At 42.5% G+C, this 14,251-nt stretch overlaps 1 protein-coding gene across 1 annotated transcript in view; it reads right to left on the bottom strand.

Moving 5' to 3' along the window:
- Nucleotides 1-1,551: 1,551 nt before the first annotated feature.
- The window catches only part of LOC124551008 (sialin-like), a 43,339-nt gene continuing 30,639 nt past the window's right edge, over nt 1,552-14,251 (bottom strand). Inside the window, exons 5-7 of the mRNA XM_047125856.1 lie at nt 10,618-10,862; nt 6,498-6,633; nt 1,552-1,653 (exon numbers count right to left, since the gene is read on the bottom strand). Coding sequence (XP_046981812.1) covers nt 1,628-1,653; nt 6,498-6,633; nt 10,618-10,862 — 407 coding nt within the window. The 3' untranslated portion in view covers nt 1,552-1,627. The remainder of the gene's footprint in view (nt 1,654-6,497; nt 6,634-10,617; nt 10,863-14,251) is intronic.

A 14,251-nucleotide genomic window follows, 5' to 3' on the forward strand; every position in this document is an offset into this window, starting at 1 on the left:
AATACGAAAGTAGAGTTTCTGTGAAGTTTAATAAGCATTTAATATACTTATTTGCTCTAATAGTAGAAAGTCTCTATCAATTGTCTGCCGCCATCTTAACAATTATCTCTGCGGCAAATTCAAATTACGCAACTCCGCAGACATAAATGCCGAACGTAATGAAATGTGTAAAAATAAATGTGCACCGGTGGTCCCGAACTCATTTTAATGAAAACGATTCTAATCAGATTGGTTCTTTAAAAACAGTGCTCATAGCACGATCCTATAACAAACTTCTCTAGCTGATGTAAGGAGCCGAAATTAATTACGCACGAGTTGCGAAGAATATTGTTTCAGATAACATATGTCAGTGTTGTGCGCGGCTGATATTCGGTGGTTTTAATGATCATTTTGCTGAAGATAACTGCTTCCATCATAATCCATAGTTGTATAGAATCCGTTGTATGAACTATGATTTAGTGACACTTACACAACTTACAGACAACACTTTAACACGACGTTAACTTGGAGTTCTTTAGCAACTTGATCAAATCTTTAGCTGGGAGAAAAATTATTTAGTAATTACTCAAAGTAATAAAATAAGATTATCATTTCCATTTACAAATTAGTTAAATACCAAACCACTGAATAACACAGCGAACGCCACACTGGCCGGAGGCACTTCGCTCCGCGCTCCTGTATATGCAAGTGCTGAATAAACCTTCGTTAAGTGAAGTTAATGTTCGTCAGTCACCTAATTACACCTTCTTCTACGTGACAATATTTAATACAATGCACAAAATTGGATTTGGAGACAGTTTCTCGGTTCATGCACAGTCTTTCCGCATTCGTAACGACGTCTGAACGAAAGCAAAAGCAAGTGATACGCATTACGAATATGGCATTATAAAGCATTTTTCTATGTAGAATTAAAAATATTCTAGTGTCTACGGTCATAGGCAAATGTTTTTATTTAGTATTAATGCGGGACCTTTCCCGAACAATATTGTATATGACAGAGGCATTAAATATAAAGACATTTCTGTTGAAGAAAGGTTTATTAATTTTTTATATCACAAAAACTTACATTGGTTTAATAGGCAACAGACTTTTATCACAGCTTCTGGAGAGACGCTTCTCAAAACATAAGCAGAAACAAGCCATACGAAAACAATACCCTCGTCTCACATTTATACATACATAATTCTGGACGCCTCAGATCTCTTGGTCTCGATGGAATCACATCCTTATTCATCAAAATTCTTAAGATAATTTACATGAATGTCTGATAATACTTCGTGTTATGTTAGATTAAGTTATAGTTTCACAGCCACTTCTCTTGCATCATAACTGTCAACCTTCTGTTGTAGGAGTATTAGTTCATGTGTGTTATGATGTGGATACCACATTTTTAGTTAACATGTATACATTTCGAATCGAATAAAATAAAAAATATCTTTCCTCTAGCCAATGTTGGTAAGTCACTCAAGCTGCGGAAATGGTGGATGTTTAGCAGAGTTTTACTTTCCGGTGTCTTCTTTATGTACAAAGTTTTATTGTGAAGAATCTTGTGTTTTAGACATATGTGACGAAGTGATCTGTATCTCTCACTATACTTCATGCGACTACTGGCATCATTTGAACTGGCTCACACAGCAACCTTTTCTGTAGTTTCTGGAAAAGAAAAAAAGAAATTTCATTTGTTAGTTGCGAAATAACAATATGGTCCACGAGTTTAAAAGTGCTTCTCATGTATTTCCAGACAACACAAATTTCAACGGAGAGCTCCCAGCACTCACAAGTGCTCCATCCAAGCATTTGATTCAGCAAGGAAGTGGAAGGAAGTCGTTTTTAGATGTGTGGGTCCGCAAAAAAGATGGCCGTTTCGTGGGTCGCAGTGTGTTCCGTAAACCAACTCACACTGACTTATACCTGCAAGATACGAACTGCCATCACCCATCCTAACGCACTGGTATAGTACGAACTCTCGTTCACAGGACTAATCTCAGTTCGAGAGAGCTTATCAGCAGAGCTTATTCATCTTCGCTTTGTATTTGTACAGTACGGGTACTCTGATAAACAGATTCGAAATGCGTTTCAGTCGGCACGCACTGAACCTCAATAACTGCCAGAAGGAACGGAGAATTCCACGTGGATGGTTTTCTATATGATGTTGGTATGGGTCACTTAGGATCCGCAGGCTGTTCAAGAAACAGCAAATAAAATGTGCTTGCCCCCATCCAGCTAGGTTCTGTTAAGGATAACATAAATAGGAGGAGACCAGGATGCATAACATCCCGTGCAAGTGTAGGTAATCATACATTGGCCAGTAGTGTCACACTATTTAGGATAGATGCGCTGAACACAGCTGTCACACGAGACTGGGTCAGGCAGGAAAGTCTGCTGTTGCTCACCACACTGTCTTGAAACGAGACATTGCATGAAATACGGAGTGACAAAGATCCTTTCGTCCGCCTCCACGTACTGGGACTCTATTATTAGGGAAGCTGCCGAAATGCGTATGATTGAGAGAGACACTGGATTTGGATTTAGCAGGGCATGGAAACCAACACTGGCGGTACTAAGGCATCGTCGGCTGAACACAAACGAATCACCAGAAACGGGGATCGGAGACCGGACTCTTACCGTGGACGCCAACACAATGCCTGCGAGCGGGCTGGGCCGTGCTTCTTCCGCGACGCGCGTGTGAAGACGGTGGCCTGTTTCTCCGGCTGGGGCCCTGGATGTCGTCGGGGCAACATGTTAGTAAGCACCTGAAGGTGATGAGCAGCTCTCTCGTTGAAATATTATGCAACTTCCACAACATTATCCGACGCAACGCCCGTGAACCACTCAGAATGGAAGAAAAAAAAAGTTCAAATGGCTCTGAGAACTATGGTAATTAACAGCTGAGGTCATCAGTCCTCTAGAACTTAGAACTACTTAAACCTAACCTAACCTAAGGACATCACACACATTCATGCCCGAGGCAGGATTCGAACCTGCGACCGTAGCGGTCGCGCGGTTTCAGACTGAAGCACATAGAACCGCTAGGCAACAACTCAGACAGAACTAATTCTGACTCCTGATTTAAATAAAATGACAGATCGTAAAATAAAGTAAGACCAATAGTGGGCCAATGATCGAAGCATGTTGGAGCCCCATTGTAATTTCTCCCCATGCGGATGATATGCCGTCCCTACGTATTACTCCAGCAGCCTAGCGTAACATTCTGCGTTTTGTTTCTTAAATAAGAACTAAACCAGGCATCTGCTAAACTACGTATTCCATAAAGACGTAGAATAGAGAAAATAGAAAAATACAATTACAGGATTCATGTTCCGGATGTGTTAGAGATCGGCCTTTTCCTCTCAGTTCCGAGAACATAGAGGAAATTTCACTTTAGAGGAAATTTCACTTTTTAACAGGACAGAAGACCATCCTGTTAGCAACTGCATGCAAGAGTGTTCTTTAACAACAATACACCGCCGGCAGTTGTGGCCGAGCGGTTCTAGGCCCTTCAGTCTGCAACTACGCTACTGCTACGGTCGCAGGTTCGGATCTTGCCTCAGGCATGAATGTGTGCGATGTCCTTAGGTTAATTAGGTTTAAGTAGTTCTAAGTCTAGGGGACTGATGACCTCAGGTGTTAAGTCCCACAGTGCTCAGAGCCATTTGAACCCAACTATAAACCGTCCGTAACGGACGTACGGATCTCGCCTTGCATCATAGGCACCAAAACTCGCCTAAATTTACAATATGTGACTTTTTTTGGAGGGAAGGGGGTGTTTGTGAACCACTTCGTCTGTTTCCAACAAACAAACAATTTTGGCTGCATTAGTAAATGCAGTAACTGCAGACATGCTTGGAAAATGTATGGGCGAGTCTGACTTATCATCCGGATGTTTGTCTTAAGTCCTAAAATTAAATATAAAAAATAACCAAACGTTATATGGGCATATATGTGCATCCTTGTCAAATGGGATGGTTCTTTTCGAAATAACTTGGCAGTCCTATATGTGTAAGGGGCATTCAAATGAATCGATTTTATTAAATCAAAAATGCAGTTGTACAAATAGGCTGCTGTCGGATCCGGGCCTAGACCCAGTTACACACTTCGTCGACCGTTGCGAACAGCTTGTTTTAGAGGTCCAAACACATGAAGGTCACACGGTGACAGGTCGGGACTGTACGGTGGATGAGCCTATCCAGGAAGAGCATCGTCTCCCAGTGACTCGCACCCCTCAAGGAATCGTTTGCGCCATTCCACAACACTTGAACGACTCAGACTGTATTTACCGTACACAGCCTTCATCCGTCGATACATTTCACGGCCTCCAACTCCCTCCGCTGCCAAAAATCGAGTCACTTCTCGTTGTTCCTGCTTAGTCGCCTGCATGTTCGGTAGTGGACGATAACTCGTGGTACCACCTCCTCTTCGGCTTGAAACCACACTGGCGCTACCAGTAGATAGCGTCACCATACCCGCACTTACGTGGTGCCACCTTATGTGTAAGGCAAAGGTAGATGCACTGACCAGGTTTCGTTTGAATGAACCTCGTAAGTTAAAATTAATCCACTTTTTCTACCTCCATTCACGTATAATTGTCGTCTTGCGAAGTAGGTGGGATATTTTTGAAACATACTGTATTACTGACTAGCTGTTCCCAACAACGCTTTGCTGCAGCTCAGTCTAGTTAAATGGAAAAGGAAGAGAAGAGATTGGGTGTACGTCCTAATCTCCTTTTCTCCCCTGCCTCTGTCCTCCTGCTTCCCCTCTCGCTGTCCACCCCTCTCCCTCTGTCCATCATCTCCTTGCCCATATCTCGGACCTTGAACCTTCTTTACAGTTATTGCATATTCAAATTCTGTAGTAGTATTCTAATCATCAGCTGATAAACCGTAAGTACATGTATCCTGTTTGCTAATGCGAAAATTTGAAACAAATCGGAGATTTAAGATTTTTAACACACATTGTTAATTGCATTTACGTAAATGTTGGTCTGTATAAATTCGTAGATTCCCCGAATATATAGATAATGACACAACTCGCCAGTCATCCAGCACGCTATTCGTTCGTTTATTTCGTCAGTCGACTCAATTGAATCGAGACATCGAGTAGTTGTACTTTCCTATGTAGCACGCGAGCCCACGTCATCATATTTTACACGTTTCTGTGTAGCACATGGGTAGCTGACACATGCCTACGAGAAAAGTCGCGGCCATTCTAGTGATCTCGATACATTATTCTGTCTGGCATTTGTTCGAGAAAAGTCGCGAATATTCTACCGTTTTCTTGTACAGAGAACCTTCGATAAGTAGCGTTATAAATACGGGCTATTCGCCGAGTAGGTAACGGCCTTGCCGCAATGGCTGCACAGGTTCCTGTCAGATCACCAAAGTGCAGCGCTGTCGGTCGTGGCCGGCACTTGGATGGGTGAACATCTTGGCCGCCATGCACTGTTGCCATTTTTCGGGGTGCACTCAGCCTCGTGACACCAATTGAGGATCTACCCGACCGAATAGTAGCGGCTCCGGTTAAAAGAAACCATCATAACCTCTGGGAGAGTGGTGTGATGACCACATGCCCCTCCTATCCGCATCCTCAACTGAGGATGACACGGCGGTCGGATGGTCCCGATGGGCCACTTGTGGCCTGAAGATGGAGTGCATTCGCCGGATATGAAGCTAGTTTTCTTTCAGAAGCAGAAATATTAAGACTGAAGAATGAAGAAGTAAAGGTAAAAGTAGCCTTAAGAGACACTGTAACCGGAATGAGGGAAAATTACCACATATTAATGAAAATGGAGTAAAAGTAAAAATCCGCAGTTTTCGAAACGCATACGTGAGAGAGAACAACAAGATTAGGAGTTCAGTGAGGAGTGGTTCCTCAGCAAGCGCAGTTTATAAGCTAAGAACGCCGTGATTTTCTATTGCTAGTCGTTTCTGGTGAGCGTTGTAGCAGCAAAAAACTGTTCAGTAAACATTTCGCATTAGAGGATCTTTTCTTTGTATACGAATAATTACGAGTCTCAGTAAATGTTTAGAACTAAATGTTCATCGAAAATGGTTTTCGAAGGAAACTTCGTCCTCGTTTTTCAGCTCTCTATTTAGAATTCTAGTGGCTCTCAACTCATTTCTCTTCGCGGTCCACTTACGAACCATACAACTGCGTCTTCTCATTTCGCTATTCAAGCGTTCTGTAACTCTCTGAACTGCAATTAAAGAGACGACTCGAACATTTGCACGTATTAATCCAGTTAGCGCTATGTTGAAAAGCTAAACCGGACGTGATTGGAATGAAAATCTTCATGCCCGTGTGAACTTCCATTAGCGCAAGTTAAACGTACCTGCCGCACGTAAACAGGTCCGCGTAAAACCCGCTAAACAGATACATGCTACTAAACATCATGATTCGGCAGCTGATGATAGATATTGACTCTGTACGGAGAATAATTTACAAATCTGAGAGAGCTTCAAGTAGGACAGCTAGTACTAGAAACTGTTCAAGGTACTCACCTGTTTTCTTTCCTCTCGAATAGTTACGGTCGTTCCAAGGTTGAACTTCGCCTTTAGCGAAAATAACGAAAATCAGATTGCCCACAAACAACATTCCTGCTGCCGTGAGGAACACAATTCTCCACTCTTGAATGGTCTGTTTGATAGAATTAAGAAAAGCTCAAAGTTAATGGAAGAGAACATCTCACAAGTTGATGATAAATATATCTAGTCACTAGTTTACATACTATACCTTAACTAACCGCTCTGAAGCCATAGCCAAAATAAATAAAATTGGCTTCCCACTAATTTATCCAGAGACATAGTTGTAGCACATACGCAAGTAGTGGGATATAGAGAGTTCTGGAACACTTTTGAAATCGAAATTGATATGCTAATTACTGAAGTTGGACAGTTAATTACCCTCTCCCGTTAACCTATTGTTTTGACTCCATCCAGAAACCTATTGTTATGATAATTACTTAAGACCTCCTAGGGATAATCCATCCTTCTGAAAAGCACACCATCTCTCCCTCTCATCCTCCTACTCCCCTATCCTTCTAGGAAAAGAGACATTTTTTTCACCCCTATTCAGTTCAGTTGTGAGCCACTTTACCCTCTCATGAGGAAATCCTTCCCTCTCTCCTCCCTCACCTTCCCTCTCCTCACTCCCATCTGCACTTTGGCAGGAAATAAAAGTCTGTGCTGAGAGAGAGGATTTCACAACACGAAATTCAGATCAGTGTCAACAATATATTGTTCATTTCAATTTTCATATTTTTTGTTTAATCGGTTTATGGAAGACATGGCTCCCCTCTTGGGCACAGCTCTGACCGGCTGGAGTGGCCATGTGGTTCTAGGTGCTACAGTTTGAAACCGCGTGACCGCTACAGTCGCAAGTTCGTATCCTGCCTCGGGCATGGATGTGTGTAATGTCCTTAGGTTAGTTAGGTTAAAGTAGTTCTGAGTTCTAGGGGACTGATGACCTCAGAAGTTAAGTCCCAAAATGCTCAGAGCCATTTGAACCATTTTGGGGAGAGCTCTCATCGGCACCCCCTGGCCCCACTTCTAATCATCTAATAATGGTAAGCACCAAGGAATGGGATGAAGTATGGTATATTAAACGCCTTTTTCGATACTAAATACCACTGGCTGTGGACTAGAAGTTGGTGTCCCTTGATATGAAATACCCAGTAAACTTACTTCTGCTTTCTCTCATTTGGCTACTTGCTGTTGTAACACCTGAACCTCAAATCTGTAGACCAAGGTGCCGCGGGACCTACATTTGTTCTCATGGCATCTGAACCAAGCTCCAGCTAGCGGCATTCCTTTGATCAAGAAAGTCCATACTCACTACTTGCCTCTGTCGCTCTCAAGTGGTTACTTCCTGCTTGTGTGAACACAGTGTCTAAACAAGCAGACAGGTTTTCGTCTGTCTTCAGAATACTCTGTTCATATTGACTATATCTGGGGAGGACAGGAAAGCTGACACAATTGTAAGACCAAAAATTGTGGGAAATAGTCCATTTGCACTACCCTATCACATTAATTATTTAACAGTTCACAAGAGTCAAACAGATTGTTTAAAACACTCTCCACCTTACGATGATTCTTCTTCATAATAAAACACATCTTCAATGTTTGAGAATCACACACAAACATTTTACAAATCAAGTAATTAAATATCTGCCACAACCAGATCATAGAGCTAAATATTTCTGAGGTCTTGTATGCACCAACATACTCAGGTTGCGCAGTGCACGCCATCTGCTAACTGCCAGAGAGCAGAGGCTGCACATGCATCGCCCACACCAGCAGTTGTATCTACGCTGCCTGATCAAAAGTATCCGTACACCCCCAAAAACTTACGTTTTTCGTATTAGGTGCAATTTGCTCCCACCTACTGCCAGGCACTCCATATCAGCTACCTCAGCAGTCATTAGACATCGTGAGGGAGCAGAATGGGGCGCTCCGCGGAGCTCACGGACTTCGAACGAGGTCAGCTGACTGGGTGTTACTTGTGTCATACGTCCGTATGCGAGATTTCCACACTCCTACACATCCCTAGGTCCATTTTTTCCGATGTGATAGTGAAGTGTAAACGTAAAGAGACACGTACAGCACAAAAGCGTACAGGCCGATCTCGTCTGTTGACTGACAGAGACGGCCGACTATTGAAGAGCGTCGTAATGTGTAATAGGTAGACATCTATCCAGACCACCACACAGGAATTCCAAACTGTATCAGGATCCACTGCAAGTACTATGACAGTTAGGTGGGAGGTGAGAAAACTTGGATTTCATGGTCGAGCGGCTGCTCATAAGCCACACATCACGCTGGTAAACGCCAAACGACGCCTCGCTTGGTGTAAGGAGCGTAAACATTGGACGATTGAACAGTGGAAAACGTTGTGTGAAGTGGCGAATCACGGTGCACAACGTGGCGATCCGATGGCAGGGTGTAGGTATGGCGAATGCCCGGTGAACGTCATCTGCCAGCGTGTGTAGTGCCAACAGTAAAATTCGGAGGCTGTGGTGTTATGGTGTGGTTGTATTTTTCATGGAGGGGGCTAGCACTCCCTGTTGTTTTGGGTGGCACTATCACATCACAGGCCCACATTGATGTTTTAAGCACCTTCTTGCTTCCCACTGTTGAAGAGCAATTCGGGGATGGCGATTGCATCTTTCCACATTATCGAGCACCTGTGCGTAATACACGGCCTGTGGCAGAGTGTTTACACGACAATAACATCCCTGTAATGGACTGATCTGAATCCTACAGAACACCTTCGGGATGTGAGAGAGAAGGCGTGGGGCTCCTGCATATTAAACCAGCACGTGAAATAGCATAACTGAGTTGTGTTTACAACGGAATAACAGCGATTGTACATGTATTTTATCGACAGATTTTAATACAATGGAAAAATTTAAGTTAATGCTGATTTGTAGGAAGATCAAACCTGTAATTATCGGATACTGTATTACTAGTGATCGGTTTAATACTGTCAAGTCGTTTAAATATCTCGATATAACGATGCAAAACGCTTTGAGATAGAACGAGGATGTGAGAACTTTGGTAGGGAAGGTGAATGGTCGACTCTGGTTTATTGAGAGATTGTTAGGAAACAGTGGTTCACCGATAAAGGGGACCGCATATAGGACGCTGGTGCGACCTGTTCTTGAGTGTGGCTTGAGTATTTGGGATTCGTACCAGGCCGGATTGAAGGAAGACGTCGAAGCAATTCAGAGGCGGGCTGCTAGATTTATTACCAGTAGGTTCGAACAAAACGTGTTACCAAGACGTTCGGAAACTCAAATGGGAATCCCTAGATGGAAGGCGACGTTCTTTTCGAGAAACACTATTGAGAAAATGTTGAGAGCCGGCACTTGAAGTTGACAGCCGAACGATTCTACTGCTGCCAACATACATTGCGCGTAAGGACCACAAAGATAAGATAGGAGAAATTAGGGACCATTCGGAGGCATACAGATAGTCGTTTTTCCCTCGCTTTTTGCGAGCGGAGCACGAAAGGAAATGACAAATGGTGGTACAGGGTACCTTCTGCCACGCATCATATGGTGGCTTGCGGAGCATCTATGTAGATGTTGGAATATGTGACACCCTTTTAAGACCTCATATAAGTTTCTTCTTACTTGTTTTAAAAAATATATATGATGTTACCTGTATGCAGTTAAATACTACCATTGCGTAAAATATTACTTTACCTACATACAAAACACAGTAAAAGTATCTATGTGTGTTCTATAAAAGTTAACTGACAAAGATAGCGTGAAAGTTACCCCTCGCTCGCGATCAACCCAGGCAAAAAAAAAAAAAAAAAAAAAATGGCATCCAGCAGCTCTCAGTACTCGTGCTACCTGACGTATAAGTGCCATCTTGTGACGATATGCCGTACTACGAAGAAGAGAGCAGCTACCAACTGTGCTAAGCTAATGGATGACTGATGGTGCAATATCAATTTAAATACTTTGGACTCTTAGCGTTCGTACAGTAACTGATGGAAAGCGGTGTTGCTGGTGAACTATATTGTCGATTATAGGGTTAAAATATTTGAACTGCAAGACTGATTCCGAAAAGGAGCCAAAATTGAATTTTACTCTATGAAGCCCTTTGTACTTACGTTCTCCTTGACTATAGCACCCACATAAAGTGGTGCAGCGATGGACGTCAGTGTCCCGATACAGTCAGTAACACCCATCATCAGGCCAGAGAAGTTCGGTGCGATGTCTATAAGGTTCATCATCAAACCCATGATGGTGAGTCCATTGAAACCGATGGCGACAGTCAGCAATATCACAGCTGCCGTTGGGTCCTCTACTGGGATGAAGCTGAGAGCTACCAAAGCCGCGGCTGGGAGCCAGGAAGCTGGAACACACACTGAATACTATTTTACCACTTCAGAAAAGATAAATTTGACTTTATTAAAGAAACAAGTAATGGCTATTACGGAAAGTAATAAGTGATTTCTCTGAGATGTAACTTCTCGAAGTAGAGTTCATGATTTACATTACTGCTGACTTGGAAATAGGTGATGGCTGTTACCGAAAGTAATAAGTGATTTCCCTAAGATGTAACTTCTCGAAGTAGAATTAATGATTTACATTACTGCTGAATTCCTTGTCGGTCAAATAATACAATACAATGTTTCACGGATTTTGGAAATTTGCAAAACGCTTCTATTTGAGATTGGAACACTATATATATTGAGCATTTTCTTGAATCACTTGTCGATGTTTTTAAATAATTCACTTACTATTTTAATTGTTTTACTTGTGTCATCTACCTCTACGTTTAGTGGTGTCAATTTTTTAAACTTTACTTCAAATTTTTGTTTACAGCAAATTCGTAACCTCTCACAATAAATGTAATACATAGGGGAGAGTGTTCTACCTTGGATCACATTTCATACATATGCCTCTAGATGTACTCTATAATAGAAGTTTATTTTAATTTATTATTCCATTTCAAAAGAAAGCATTCACTTTGCATGTGATTCAGTCTTTTTCTGAAATTACAAAAATTAGTTCGTAAAATTAAGGTTTTTCAAAATGTAAAAACATGTTTCAAGGTACAACATTGCTATGAACAAATATTCGGTGGAATTTTAAAAGCACTGCAGACTACAAAATCTTATCAGTACTCCATTTAATACTCTATCTGTTGCATTATTGCTCCGCTACTTACCAATAATCAATCAATGAAATCGAGTTAAGCTAGATTATTACCAAATACGAGATACAAGTTAAAAGTAAGTATAATTTGAAATAAAAGCTGTTGGAAACCATAACCAGTTTCCATTTTCAAGAAAGATAAAATTTTTAAGGTATTAAGAAAGTTCAGTTAATTTGCAAGTACTGCATATTCCATGGTGAAAGGCCATTTGTTTCAAGGTGCAAGATGCTACATGATCGACGAAGTATGGCTTAACTGTCAATATATTACGTTAATAACTCTAAAAAATACATCATTTTACTCACAATAAAATTCTGTAACTGAAGAATTAACAATATATTCCACAGAGCTTAAATATATTGTACAGTACTTAAATGACTATAGTAAGAAATATTTACAAAAGCTATGCAAAAGACAACCTCATATCCAACAACAACAGAAATTGCTTAAAATGGCAAAAACTGCTTACGGCGGTTTATAGCATCCATTCCTTTATGTGATTCTAAAACCCGCCACGGACTGAAGTACCGAATAGAAAACATCGCGTTATCCTTTTTTAAAGTATCCTTCCAGTGCAACGCTCTTACACACTGATCTGCGTATGCCCCACTGGCCATTACAATTGCAGCATCATAGAGAAGGCGCGCGTCATATATAAAAAGAACAGGAAGCGTACTGCATGCTTGGATGTGCAAATGATAACGTTTCAGCGCAACTGCGTGAAGTAGGTGGGAATAACATCATCTACGCCCTACAAATAAGGGAAGATTACATAGCAAGTTTCTAACTCCATTTACATGTTGGCTGTTTGCGAAAACAAGGCCCGTGTCGGAATTGGGGTACAGTCGGTTCATCGTTCTGCAATATTGGTTCTCGTGTTGTTGCGATGCTGCGACTGTTATGCAAAAGTGGCAATGATGGATTCAGGTGGACCATGCTCAGTGTCATGCAGGATCTCAGCGACCCCACGCAACCAGCGAGCGTGAAGACAGACATCTTGTACACTTGGCCCTGAAGGACATACAGACACTTCAGTTACTCGTACTTTGTTTTGCAAGCAAGACAAGTATCCTTTCAGACATTCAACTGCATCCCCTTAGGGAATGGCACTTCATCATCAAAAAGTCAGCTATGAGTCAGCTGACTGTCATACAGTAGATTGCCCGCATTTGTTGCTTCTGATAGTATCAGTATGAAATGACTCCACTTATCTAGTTCCACCACGAACGGTAGGTCAGGGTCCAGCAAAACTAATCTCATTCCTTGGGGTTCAGACTGTGGATTGAGGAGTGCGTGTTGCCACGCTGAGACTATTAGAACAACACGCACGGGTGCAGATGATGACGGGGCGCCATGTAGGTGATCACTCAGCTTCGGTATCTGTACAGTGGCCAACGTGACTGAATCTGTAGCCTGTGGAAAGCTGAGTCCACAGCTGGTCAGGCCTACTCACTGTCGAGCGCAGGCACCCTCAGGGTCACTAGTTTTACCCAGCTATGCCTCACTTAACCACAGGTTCTAGCCAAGACGCGAAGCCCCTGACGGACATGACTTGGAACTATTACTACTCGTGTCAGTGTTTTGTCCCTCTACATTTGTCAAGTAGCCGCCAAGCACATTTTGATTCAGATCCTCCACTGCACATCTCATAGTGACTGAGAATGCTCGTTACGCGTAAACCAGTGATAGGGCAGTTTCAGGCAGTTTTATGGTAACTACCATGTAGACTGCAAAGGTGCTCATTGCATCTCTCAGAGAAAACTAAGATACTACACACACTTTCAGAGAAAGCTGAACACCTTGAACGCCTAGAGACATGACATATATTCACAAGACATGTACGGTACATTATTAAGCTCTGCAGAAATGACTAGCATTTGAAAAAAGTGGGCCCGTGGTTTCAGGGTCAACATCGACATCGCGGCGCATCGCCACCTATCGGTAACAAATGATAATTAATCGAAACCCTCAGCTGCCGACAGGTGTTGTTGATATACCTCGATGGTGACAGCTAGAAATGTGTGCCCCGACCGGGACTCGAACCCGGAAACTCCTGCTTACATGGCAGAAGCTCTATCCATCTGAGCCACCGCGGACACAGATGAATAGCGCGACTGCAGGGACTTATCCCTTGCACTCTCCCTGTGAGACCCACATTCCCAACTGTCCACAATCTAGATACGTAATGTACCTAATATGTATTTTCCCATCCACTCATTACTCGCGCACTCTGAAGTGACGATTCCAGTAACTGTTCGGACATCCTGTGCGCATTCGCACAGACGAAGGTCAATGGCTGGATAGCCTTTAACTATATATACGAAGAGAGTAACTGTTCTCGAAAGAACAAAATGGTTCAAATGGCTCTGAGCACTATGGGACTCAACTGCTGAGGTCATTAGTCCCCTAGAACTTAGAACTAGTTAAACCTAACTAACCTAAAGACATGACAAACATCCATGCCCGAGGCAGGATTCGAACCTGCGACCTGCCGGTCGAAGTGGCCGTGCGGTTAAAGGCGCTGCAGTCTGGAACCGCAAGACCGCTACGGTCGCAGGTTCGAATCCTGCCTCGGGCATGGA

Source organism: Schistocerca americana, chromosome 1, assembly GCF_021461395.2.
Source record: "Schistocerca americana isolate TAMUIC-IGC-003095 chromosome 1, iqSchAmer2.1, whole genome shotgun sequence".
Taxonomy (NCBI): domain Eukaryota; kingdom Metazoa; phylum Arthropoda; class Insecta; order Orthoptera; family Acrididae; genus Schistocerca; species Schistocerca americana.